Source organism: Muscardinus avellanarius, assembly GCF_963383645.1.
Source record: "Muscardinus avellanarius genome assembly, chromosome: 2".
Taxonomy (NCBI): Eukaryota; Metazoa; Chordata; class Mammalia; order Rodentia; family Gliridae; genus Muscardinus; species Muscardinus avellanarius.
In genome coordinates this window covers 65,142,811-65,155,076 of record NC_137787.1, presented here as the reverse complement: position 1 = coordinate 65,155,076, position 12,266 = coordinate 65,142,811, and the positions used below count along the sequence as shown (strand labels likewise).

General features: G+C 44.6%; 1 protein-coding gene across 1 annotated transcript in view; it reads left to right on the top strand.

Moving 5' to 3' along the window:
• Nucleotides 1–10,915, top strand: part of GAD1 (glutamate decarboxylase 1) — a gene marked incomplete at both ends in the record, with an annotated part of 39,775 nt that extends 28,860 nt beyond the window's left edge. Inside the window, 7 exons of the mRNA XM_080689618.1 lie at nucleotides 316–432; nucleotides 1,648–1,712; nucleotides 4,027–4,105; nucleotides 5,122–5,271; nucleotides 8,214–8,321; nucleotides 9,833–9,922; nucleotides 10,742–10,915. Coding sequence (XP_080545744.1) covers nucleotides 316–432; nucleotides 1,648–1,712; nucleotides 4,027–4,105; nucleotides 5,122–5,271; nucleotides 8,214–8,321; nucleotides 9,833–9,922; nucleotides 10,742–10,915 — 783 coding nt within the window. The remainder of the gene's footprint in view (nucleotides 1–315; nucleotides 433–1,647; nucleotides 1,713–4,026; nucleotides 4,106–5,121; nucleotides 5,272–8,213; nucleotides 8,322–9,832; nucleotides 9,923–10,741) is intronic.
• Nucleotides 10,916–12,266: the final 1,351 nt, after the last annotated feature.

Genomic DNA, 12,266 nt, shown 5'->3' with positions numbered 1-12,266 from the left:
TAGCCTCCCAAGTACTGGGATTACAGATGTGCAACACTGTTCCCAGCTGCTTAATTTTATTGCCTGTATCCTCAGTCTACAACAAGGTCTGGCACATAACGTCACTCAAAAAAAAAAAAAAAGAAAAGAAAAAGATTGGCAAATGAATGAACCAACAGAGAATGCTACCAGCCATAGTATCTGGTACCACAGATCACAGACCAGTTTTGTTGATCACTGTTAGAAATAATGCGATTGCAGTTCTCCTACTTCAGTAGGAAACAAGCCAATGAGAAGTGTTGCGAGCACTAACGAGTGATCTCGCTCACATTACAGGGGCACGTTCCTCTTTATGTCAATGCAACTGCTGGCACGACGGTGTATGGAGCTTTTGATCCGATACAGGAGATGGCAGATATATGTGAGAAATATAACCTTTGGCTGCATGTCGATGTAAGTACTATAATTCACAGAGTGGCCTGGTCTGTTCAGGGAGTGGAAACAGCTCTGTTTTATGATTCACCTCAAGCTGTTCCCAACATCCCAGCTGGCCCTTTCTGCACACCGCTTTAGTTCCAGCTCTTCCCCGGTCCCCGGCCAGCCACTCAGGACTGGCACCTATCACAGACCTGGTGCGGCTCTGGGACTCATCCAGTTCCTTTCTGTCCAGTGGCTATCTTCCATGGTTCCTGATGGAATATGGTTTCCATTACTGTCCCAGATTGCTCTGTTGAAACAAATGGCTACAGAGTAAAAGAGAGCTGACAGCAGAGGGAAAAAAGTATAAGATAGAATTTGTAGAAAGTGAAGATGGATGTCAGCGCTCCCTGCCGCAGTCCAGCCACCTACAACACTTGTCCAAAAAGAATGCCCATCTGCTACATGCATGAAAAATACAGAAACACACGGAAGCCACTGTCAACTAAGAGATTTAGTCCCATATTCTCTCAGCAACACACACAGTGCATTTTCACATGGTTCTTTTTACCCGTTCTTTTTATGTCCCTCACTTCTCACAACCAGACAACGGGTGGAGTTTGCCTTGCCAGTGGACAAACAGCTGACAAAGGCTGCTGTGTCACAGGACACACCAAGCCATCTAGTAAACATATCGTAGCAACACAAAAATGTCCTGCTGCTGCTGCTGGAACTTGGTAGGGTCTTCAAGCATGGCGGGAGCTGCTGCTTTTTGATTTCTCAGAAGCCATTAGAATCCTACTCTAGGGAGAAGCAGACGGCCCTCTGCTGAGCTTCCAGGGCTTCGCTGGGGGCTGAGTGGCACTGGCTTTCCACGGTACTTTAGTCTCGCCCCCAGAGGCACCACAAGCTCACACCAGGCTTCCCTGCATCACTCAGAGCCATGCTGACTTTCAGCTGGAAGAACTTCTCTCCTTTCCATTTTTTGTGGTCCCGGGGAGGGAAGCCCAAGCATGCTGGGCAAAGTGCTCAACCACTGAGCTCCACTCCCAGCCCAGGAGCTTTTGAGAAAGGAATGACAAACGGTGACCCATCACAACGCCTGGCCTGGTGGACAGTCAGTGCGGGCTCCTTCTCTCAGAGACACTTGCTTCTCGCCCTTTCCCTTCTCCCTCAGGTTTTGCTAGAGGTGTGGAGTGACTGGTTCCTCAATGTCACGGCCCTCTCCCTCTCCTTTCTCTGTCCTCACAGGCTGCCTGGGGCGGTGGGCTGCTCATGTCCAGGAAGCACCGCCACAAACTCAGCGGCATAGAAAGGTACGGGCCGAGCTTGCTGGGCCTCCCTCCATCCGGAAAGTCGAACCCCTGTGCCCTCGGGTCGGGCTGCACCCCCTGGTCCCCATTCCCACTGTCTTCTGTCAGACTGTCGAGGCGCACCTATAGGCCAGCGTTCATTCACTCAGCACTAATTGTATGATCATTTCTCAGTCACGTGAGGCCTCAGTGAGTACAAGGTAGAAAGGTATGGAAGCTGGCAGTTGAATGCTCCGCCTTAAGTGGAGCAGTAGATGAAATGGCTGGTGCCAGGCTGAAGGGAAGAGAGACTACATAGTGTGGGGAATTGGAGACTAAATCAGTTAGCCAAGGACACAGGGAAGCCTTCTCCTCCTCCTTCCTCATAAGCTAGCTGCCTCTGCAACAAGATACTCAGTACCCTCAACTTGTCTCAGCAAATATTAGAACAAAGGGGAAGAGAATGCAAGGAAATGGGAAAGTGTATTTCAGGCAGCGGGATGGCAAGTGCAAAGGCCTTGGGGCCTGACTGTCCTGGTAAGCTGAAGGACCACCAGAGAGGCCAGGGGGCTGGCCAAAGTGGGAGAGGTACGAGCAGACACAGATTGGAGGGGTGGATGGGGAGCAGTAGCCAAGAAAGCACACCAGTGACTTCTCTCCCACAAGGTCTCAGTTTTAAAGGGCTAGTGTTAAGGCAAGTGAGACTGACTCTTTAAAGCATAATGATATGGCTTTATAACTTGGAGAATAATACACTAAATGTAGATTAGCTGGCCCAACTGGACTACAGATTTCTCAAGCATTTTCATTTTTTATCTTTATTTCTAGGAAAACTTAAAAATATTTTTGCAAGTTTTTTTTAACCTTGTGTCCTCTAAAGGAAACCGAATCCATATAATATCACATTCCTTTCCATTTGTAGCAGTAAAGAATCATTTACTTCATGCACTAGGATATTGAGAAAACTATTTAAGACATTTTATGAGATCTAAATACATTTTTCATCATGCGATAAGTGATAGCAATGAGAAAATTGATTAAATTTACCACCTTTTAAATGTGGGTTGACACGGATGCTACAGTTACGTTTTCTTGGGACTTCTCACAGGTCGTTTTCATGAGGTTTTCTTGCTTATGCACATAAGGGGAGAGTCCTGGGGGCATTTCTCTCTTCTCCCTGAAATGCAGTGTGCATCTATGTACTAAATCATTTGTCTTCTGAAGGATCTAGGCAAGATGAAGAGGTTAGAGTCACAGAAGGGCTTGGCACTAGGAGAGCAAAGGTCTGGGGCAAACAGCCTTATAGGTATTAAAACAGAGCCCAGCCTTTGGCCAGGCCACAGGGAAGGAGTCTGTTACCCACTGAAGCAAGTCACCCCAGTTTTAATCAGCAGACATTACACTTGGTCATTTCTGTAATGTCTTAGATTGCATGCTCCTTAACCATCTAATTGTGTCTGACAGAGGGATGCAGTTGCTAGGAGACTGCTTGGTAAGTTAGCATTGCACACCAAACTGGCAAAAGCATGCCCATCTACCATTCAGACAGTGCTGCGGCCTAGTCGGAGTCTAGGATGGTCAGCGTCACTTCTTGCACGGGTCCATGTCACCAGCCCATTTTATAAATGGAACAGAAAGGCAGAAAGAAACCAAAGCCGTTACCTAAAGGGAGGCAGTGGAGTGGAGCGGGTGTGAGTACTGGCTCTACAGTCAGACTCCTGGGTTTGAATCTTGGCTCTAATATCTCCCAGCTGTGTGCCCCTGGATAATGTATTTAGTCTATTTTTTACATCAGTTTCTCCCTCTAAATTAGAAGCAAGAATAGTACCCACAGGATGGGGTTGTTTCGAGAATTATGTATTCTGGAACCATTACAAGTATTTTATATTTATCCGCCCCTTTTATTTTTATTTTATTTTTATTTTATTCAATTCTCAGAGGTAGACCTCCCACTTCTCAGATGGTAACAGGGAGCTGCAGAGGAGTTATTATTAGCCTAGGGTAGCAAATGTTAGGGCCAGGGTTCAAGTGTGGACAGTGGGACAAACTGGTTCCAACGCCCGAGTTCTTAACCACATCACCTTACTGAGACATACCTAAAGTGCTCACAACAGGACACAGAAGTTCTTCGTGTTAGGGATCATCAGTAGCAGGCAGGCATCTGTAACACGGTGCCTGAGACTTCACCAAATATTTGTTTACTGCTCGATAGTGAGCATAAGGGAGGAGACATGGCAGGTGTTTTTCCTTGAGTGGAGAGGGGTGGTGTTTTCCTCTGCGGGACAGTTGCTTCTCCGTCGCTCGTACACCTTCTCTTCAGATCGTGTGCTTCTTTCAGGGCCAGCTCGGTCACCTGGAATCCTCACAAGATGATGGGCGTGCTGCTCCAGTGCTCTGCCATCCTTGTCAAGGAAAAGGTCTGTATCCCTCTAGAGACCCGCTGCGCCTGCGCAGACTTTCAAAGGCACGAGAAGGGAGGGGCGAGGGGTCTGTTCGCACAGCTGCAGGCTCACTCTCAAGACTGGCAGCCCCATTGTGACACTGTCGTGGCTGTCCTTTCCCGCCCTTGTAGTTAACCTAGATTCTCCTCTGGGCTCTTGCTGTCTGACGCCATTCTTCCTCGTTCGGTACCCAGGGCCCTGTGGGTACCTGAACATATACAGAAATCCTTTGAGAACTCCTTCATGTTCGTGTAGGTATGCCAGTGGTCAGGTGGGGCGCCCCATCCATTCTGTCTTCAGACAGAACAAAAAGTCCTCAATGGAACATATTTGAGCTCTTAGTATTATTTTGTGATCCCAGGGGCTGAAATACATCAGACAGAATCAGAACTATGCAAACCAACTTAGGGCAACAAGGAATGTTGATGAAACAGGCATCTGTAAACGGGTTCGTGGCACTTCCCCACACCCCTAGCAATAGGGTCCTGCTTTCCAGCACATCACCTTTTTGCTTTATAAAACTGCTGCATGCTGAGTCATCTCCAGAAGTCCTCCTACAGGAGCCAGGCCTGCTCGGGCTCCACTCCACTGCTACACAGAGCACTTGTTAACTTCAGAGCAGATCTCGCAAAGGCCGAAGGACTTTGAGGGGACAGTCTGAGGAAGGAAAATTCCTTATGCTGTGAAACTCTCCCACCCACTGAGGACTTTATATCCCTGCCCCACCCACTGAATGCCATGGGACTTCCCAGTCTCTAAAACAACATGCATCACACACACACACACACCCCCGGCACACACACAATTCCAAATAGAGGGATAGTAGGACCCCCCTTGTAGGCATCTAAAATGCGATCGTGTGCTAATCAGAGTGATAGAGGGCAAAAGAGCAAGGGCTTTTCCACAAGTGGTCGTAGAGGCCTCGAATGTGACCCCCAAGTCCCTTCTGTGTCTGCATCTCTGATATGTGGATATATTGATTTCCACGGCAGGGTATCCTCCAAGGATGCAACCAGATGTGTGCAGGGTACCTCTTCCAGCCAGACAAGCAGTATGACGTCTCCTACGATACTGGGGACAAGGCGATTCAGTGCGGCCGCCATGTGGACATCTTCAAGTTCTGGCTGATGTGGAAAGCAAAGGTATGGAGGGAAGCATTTAGGAAATAGAGCAGAAATGGAACTTGCACCAACAGGCTGGTGAAAGAGAGGTAACAACAGAGCACAGCTAAGTTACAATGTGTGTAATCAATACCGAGCTATATTTTCTTTGTGAATGAGACGACTTTATGCCATATGTCAGATACTCTCTTCATTAGTTCAGTTCCTTCGGTTTGAGTTATCATGAAATTTTCTTATAACTGTTTCTCATAACAACTAAAAATTATACCAGGATAAGAATTTCCATGAAAATCCTTAGAGATTCTAAAATGATTTAGTGCAGATATAAAGACATAAATCTAGTGCATTACTCTTGAGTCGAACCTCAAATTCCTTTGAGGCCTCTCTCATCATGGAATATATGTGACAGATTTAAGTTCTATTTAAATAATGGCTTTTTCACTATTTGTGCTTTATACACTGTTCTGGGAACTGTCTACTTTTTTGTGTGGTATTAGGAATTGGAAACATACTTTATTCTAAGAAGTCTTACTGCTAGAGTGAATCATGCCGTGTTGGCGCTCATCAACCTCTTGGGCTGCCTTAGAAACTATTAGAATTTAGTTGCATTAGAAACCTAGAGATTATTAGAATTTCCCCCAAATATGAATTAAGGAAATCAGCACTTGGCTGTTTCAAAAGTATTTTTATGCAACCAAGTAACAGCAGCTTTGATTTTACAGCTTTACATCATTTCCATTGTTTTTATTTACCTACTATAAATGGGTTTTAATAATTTTCATCTTTAAGATGAATACCTAAAACCAAATGACAAAATTTTCTAGCAAAGTATCTAGTTCAACATATTTTCAGTTGGACAAAAATTTGGCAGATTATGCTGGGTGTGGTGGTACACGCTTGTAATCCCCGCGCTTAGAAGGCTGAGACAGGAGGATCGCACGAGTTCGAAGCCAGCCTCAGCTACTTAGTGAGGCTCTCAGCAACTTAGTCAGACCCTGTCTCCAAACAAAATATAAAAAAGGTCTGGGAGTATAGCCTGGAGGTAGAAAGCCTCTGGGTTCCACCCCCAGTACCACCAAAAAAAAAAAAAATTGGCAGATTATTACTTTTTTTTTCTCATCAACTCATTTTGCCTCAATACAGGAAGAGTCTGAATTTAATTTCTTTTTTTTTTTTTTTGTGGTCCCAGGGATGGAACCCAGGGGCATTCTACCTCTGAGCTACACCCCCAGCCCTATTTATTTATTTATTTATTATTATTATTATTATTATTATTATTATTATTATTATTATTATTTGGTGGTACTGGGGGTGGAACCCAGGGGCCTTCTACCTCCAGCTACACTTCCAGACCTATTTTATATTTTTATTTGGAAACAGGGTCTCTTAAGCCAGAGAGGCTGGCTTCGAACCTGCACGATCCTCCTGTCTCCACCTCCCAAGCGCAGGGATTACAAGCATGCGCCACCACACCCGGCTCCTATTTTTTTATTTTGAAACAGGGTCTCACTGAGTTGCAAAGGGTCTCACTAAGTAGTAGCTGAGGCTGTCCTTGAACCATGATCCTCCTATCTCAGCCTCCCAAATGCTGGGATTACAAGTGTGCACCACCATGCCTGGCTTGAATTTAATTTCCAGCACAGAATAATCATGAGTATCTTAAGCATATAAATGCCATACATTGCAATAAGGAAGAGCCCTATCATTTTGAAATATTGTAGTGACCACATGGCCTGTCTCGTAAGTTATCTCTCTTTATTTCATCTAGCAATAACCTCAGGAGGCTTGGCCCATGGTGCGTGGGTTGCTGAGGTGGGCTCCTGGCATAGGCGCCCCTCCTGATGGACAGCAGTGACATGGCTTGAGCACTGGCCGCTGCCCAGGCCCATTAGCCGCCCACAAGCCTGCCTTGTGTGTCTTCTCTCCTTGTTAACACCGACCCACTCAGCAGCCCTCATGCTGCTGTTGGTAATCAGCCAAGCTGTCCTTGAAACTCACGCTCTTTGAGTTTGTCAATAGCTGGAGCTATTGCCATCGTAGGCTGTGTACAGAGACCAGTGGCTTCCCCATCTGACTGTTTGCCTGCCAAAGAAAGGGAGTAATCTTGTATGTGGAAGGCAGCCTGTCTGTGAGGGTGTGGGATGCATTTCACCACAGCTTCCTGCTGGGGAAGACGGGTTCTAAGACTGTACCTTTCAAGGATTTATCACAATAACCATTTGTTTATTCTCACACTTGATCTTAGCCAAAAGGCCAAGAAGTGACTTGGTTGTTCTTTTCACTATCAGGGACTGATACAATGAAGATGAGTTGTTAGAAAAATGAGAGCTAAAATACTCTTTTTATATTGTTAGAGATAAAATTACTCTGCTAAATTGTTTTCAAAAGCCAGGCGTGGTGGCGCACGCTTGTACTCCCCACGCTTGGGAGGCAGAGACAGGAGGATCGTGCTGGTTCGGAGCCAGCCGCGCGTGCTGGCTTAGGAGACCCTGTTTCCAGATAAAAAAGTTAAAAAATAGGTCTGGGAGTGTATCCCGGAGGTAGAAGGGCTTCCAGGAACCCCAGTACCACCCCCAAAAAAATTGTTTTCAAAGTCTTTTAATGCTTATATCAATTTCTGTATCCTGAACCGGTTACAGTTTGTGGACTGCTCTTAGTCCACAAACGAGATGTTGAGTCGCACTATCCTAAGGCAAGCCAGCTCCTCCTCAGCTCTGAGTAACTAGCAAGAAGCTAAAAGTCCTATTGAGAGGAACTGCCCAGAGACTGGAGTCTCCAAGAGAGAAAGCAGACACACTCCCCCTTACTGCTCGCAGAGCTGTGAAGAAGCTGTGCGTGTTTAACGAGTTGCCACTTCCTAACTATCCCCAGGACATAGACAAGGACAGCATCGCTTTCTCAAATGCCCATCATGGGGAAATGCAACTTACTACCAACAGACATGACTTTTCTTTTTAAAACAGGGCACAGTGGGATTTGAAAATCAGATCAACAAATGCCTGGAACTGGCTGAATACCTCTACACCAAGATCAAAAATAGAGAAGAATTTGAGATGGTTTTCGATGGTGAGGTAGGTTGCATCAAAGGAACCAGAGGCTCGGCCCTTCCAGGAAAACCCCTGAGGGGATCTCCTGAAGCTGTGTGCTCTCACATTGCTACAGCTGTGTCTGCAACTTCATCTAATGCGCTGTTCATTTAACTCCCTCCATGTTCATAACGTTTCTTCTGATGGCATTGGGAAGACTCCCCCTTTTACCTCTTCTAAAGCCAAGTAGCTCTCAGCCGATTATTTTCACACGAGAGTCCTTTCCACAGCAGGTCTGAATCTTTCACCGCTCTTGGGTTTATCTTGTTTTGGACCTCTATGATAAAATGTTTCTCATTTCCAAAAAACTTAAAATGGGATCAGTTAGAATGGATATATATTCTTATCCCCCAAGATTGGCTCTAAAATGAAATTCTATTCTACGTAGATTCGTGAGGAGGAGAGCCCGATGAATTGTCTCTTCTCTGAGTTCAACCCTCCCCCATTTCATACAGTAAAACGTTTGTCGTGTCAGTGTTCACTGAGTGCCCACCTGTGCCAGGGGCTGGGTTTTATAGTTCCAGCCAAAACACACACTGTCTCGGTTCTATTGGCACTCACAGTCAGCTAAAGAAAGACTTGGAGCCGATGTTGATAGAAGAAAATCCACTGATAACCCTGTTTAATATACCACCGCCTGGATTTGGCATTTGTCTATCTATCAAGCAACCTCAACTATTAGGAAAACACCTGAGTGTCAGCAAACGAGCACGAAAGAGCCCGGAGCAGCTAAAACAATGGTCTGGTGCTCATGCATCTTACCTGTGGGACCCGACTCCAGTTCTTAACATAAACATTCTGCTAGCAGATTGAAAACAATGGTGATGTCTTAAGCCATTTAAAGGCAGGTATAGGACTGGCTAACAGTAACTAGGAAAGAAACTGAAACACTCTAACACCAGTAATAAACTATTCAGTATCAAAATCAACTACCTTTCATGCATCTATATGTTGAAAATGGCACTGCAAATGGCAAGACCTTCATTCCAATTACCCAGATGTATTTACTGTACTATATATATATTTTTTTGGGGGGAGGGGGGGCACAGGTCTGGGGATGGAACCCAGAGGCATTTGACCTTCGAGCTACACCCCCTGCCCAATTTTTTATTCTTTATTTTGAAACAGGGTCTCACGGAGTTGCAGAGGGCCTCACTAAGTAGCTGAGGCTGTTTGTGAACCACGATCCTCCAGTCTCAGCCTCCCAAATGCTGGGATTACAAGCGTGTGCCACCACGCCCCAGCTGTACTTAATATTTAAATGGTAACTTTAGTCATCTGGAAAACAGATTGCGGGGACCAGCTCTCTTGCCAGATATGACTGGATAAACTGGGCATTTTCATGCCTAGTGTATGTAGAAGTAAATTGCCTTCAAGATAGATATTCAGGCCTCATTTTGGGCCTGAGAAACGTCCTCCAAGGGTACGTGTAGGCTTGGGAACAGTTTTCTCTGGAGTTCTCATAATTTTCTTTTTGTTTGTTAAAATCTTTGCAGCCTGAGCACACCAACGTCTGTTTCTGGTATATTCCACAAAGCCTCAGGGGTGTTCCAGATAGCCCTGAGCGACGGGAAAAGCTACACAGGGTACGGACCCACTTGTTGTCTCATCCAGTGCTCTGCAGTTTCTCTGGCTGGTCAGGACATCCTTGTTTCAATGTGCCTTTTTTAATGGGGGAGAAATAAAAATAAAGCCTTAGGGTGAGCTTCTTGTACTGGAGTGTTGGAAACCATCTTCTTGCATTCCTCTTGTTACAGCCACCTTGTTATTATTCTCTTGCTTCAGTTTAGGTACAACAGGGACCTCTGAAGGATGTGTCCCTGCCTAAGGATGGTGTTCATTACAGGGGCTCTACACAGAGCAAGTGTACAATATACATATTCCTAGGAACACTGTACGTTAAGCCATGTCTGTTATGATATCTGTTTACTAAGCCTAATGTTGACTTGCTCTAACTATTCATTTCTATATCTAGTTTATATATGACTCAGATCTGTGGATATTATGTTTAATTTATATAACGTTTCATTCATCCAACCACTGAATGATTATCTGCTAAGCAGGTCTAAGTGTCTGGCAGTATCCTGTGCTCTGGGCTATACAAAAGCCTTAATTCATGTTGTTGAGGGGTTTTTTTAATTTTTATCTTTATTTTCCATTTTGATTTTGTTATCATTGCATGATTGACTTTCAAAATTTAGACACACAGTACTGTCTCAGGGATAATATAATTAGGTAGACTTAAAAAGTCATTAGATATTAGGAACTAAAGACACCTGGATATAAAATATTTCTTGGTGTTCATGTAAGAGGAAACACATGTAGTGTAAAGTAAGTTGGATAAAACTGTTAGAAGAGGGTGTTAGTATCTGTTTTGAGTTTGGTCTTGTGTTTCCCATTCCAAGGTGGCTCCAAAGATCAAGGCCTTGATGATGGAGTCAGGCACAACCATGGTGGGCTACCAGCCCCAGGGGGACAAGGCCAATTTCTTCCGGATGGTCATCTCCAACCCAGCTGCCACCCAGTCTGACATCGACTTCCTCATCGAGGAGATAGAGAGGCTGGGCCAGGACCTGTAATTGCCCCTCGAAGAACACGTGTTTAGAGGAATTCCCTTTTCTCTTCCAGCATTCTACCACAAACCTCTCTCAGTTGCTGAAATACATAGGCCATTCCATTGAAGGAAAACATAGTATCCTGAAGATTACCCGCCACAACCTTACGTAAGCTTGTCCGTTAGAGTTAGCAGGAAATAATGTTCTTTCTAAAAAATTGCACACTAGGAACACAGTATATATGTACAGTTATATATATATATACCTCTATCTACATATAAATACATGTATAGTGTGTGTGGCTTAGCACTAGATCACAGCATGTCTCCTGCCCCAAGAGAATAACTTCACCTTCAGCAGTTACCAAGGGGCTAAACATGTTGCAGACCAGCCTGCCCAACAGCCAACCGCAGGAGATATGGTTTTCACTAATGATGTGCTCTGGGGCGGCCAAGGGAAACACTGTTAGGAGGAGTTGACCTCCTTGTCAGCATCTCTCCCACCTGAAGTCATGATAGATGAGAAGAAGCAAGACTAGGTGACAAGAGTCACGTCCTGCCCATTCGTGTCCTGTTAGGGGAAGAAAGTAGTCTTTGTTATCTGCTGTATGATTGCTGTGCTTTTAGAGATTTGTGTAGATTGTGTATTTGATTGTCGTCTGTCCTTGGGTGGGGGAACACATGTACTGATTTCAGTGACTGTTTAACTGTAGGTCAGTGAGATATTTGCTTATTTATACTCAGAGATTTACCACGTTAAAGGGGCATCTTGTATTTTCTTTCCATTTGTAATGTATCTTATTTATATATTAATGAAGTAAGTTCTGAATACTGTTTATGGTATTTTCGTGCATTTGTGAGCCAAAGAGAAAAGAGTAAAATTAGTGAGACTTCTATTTATATTAGAGTGCCCTTAAAATAATGATTTAAGCATAAGTTTACTGTCTGTAAAAGAATTCTGATACTGTACATAGAGCCATATATATATGGAAATCCTACTGCTTCCATAGTATCTGCTGTCCTCTGACCCTCTGTCTGGCTGTACGTCTGATGTTCTCAATGCTTTTCTAGCCTCTGTCAGATAATAACTAGAGCTCCTGTAATTTTGTAGTAGTTCATGACCAATCTCTGTGACTCGCTTAGCTGAAACCTAAGGCAATGTTCCCGAAGACCTCCCGAAGATCTCTGAGAAAACTGGCCAGTCTCAAGACTGTTTATGAAGTAATGAAATCCACACTGTGCGTTTTAGAGTATGCAAGATGAATATAAATAAATATATTCTCCATGGAGAATTTGAACAAAATTGTCTGTGTTTTGTTTCATATAGAGGAGAAATTTCCAGTGGTAGTCGCTTGGTCACCCTAACCCATTCATTT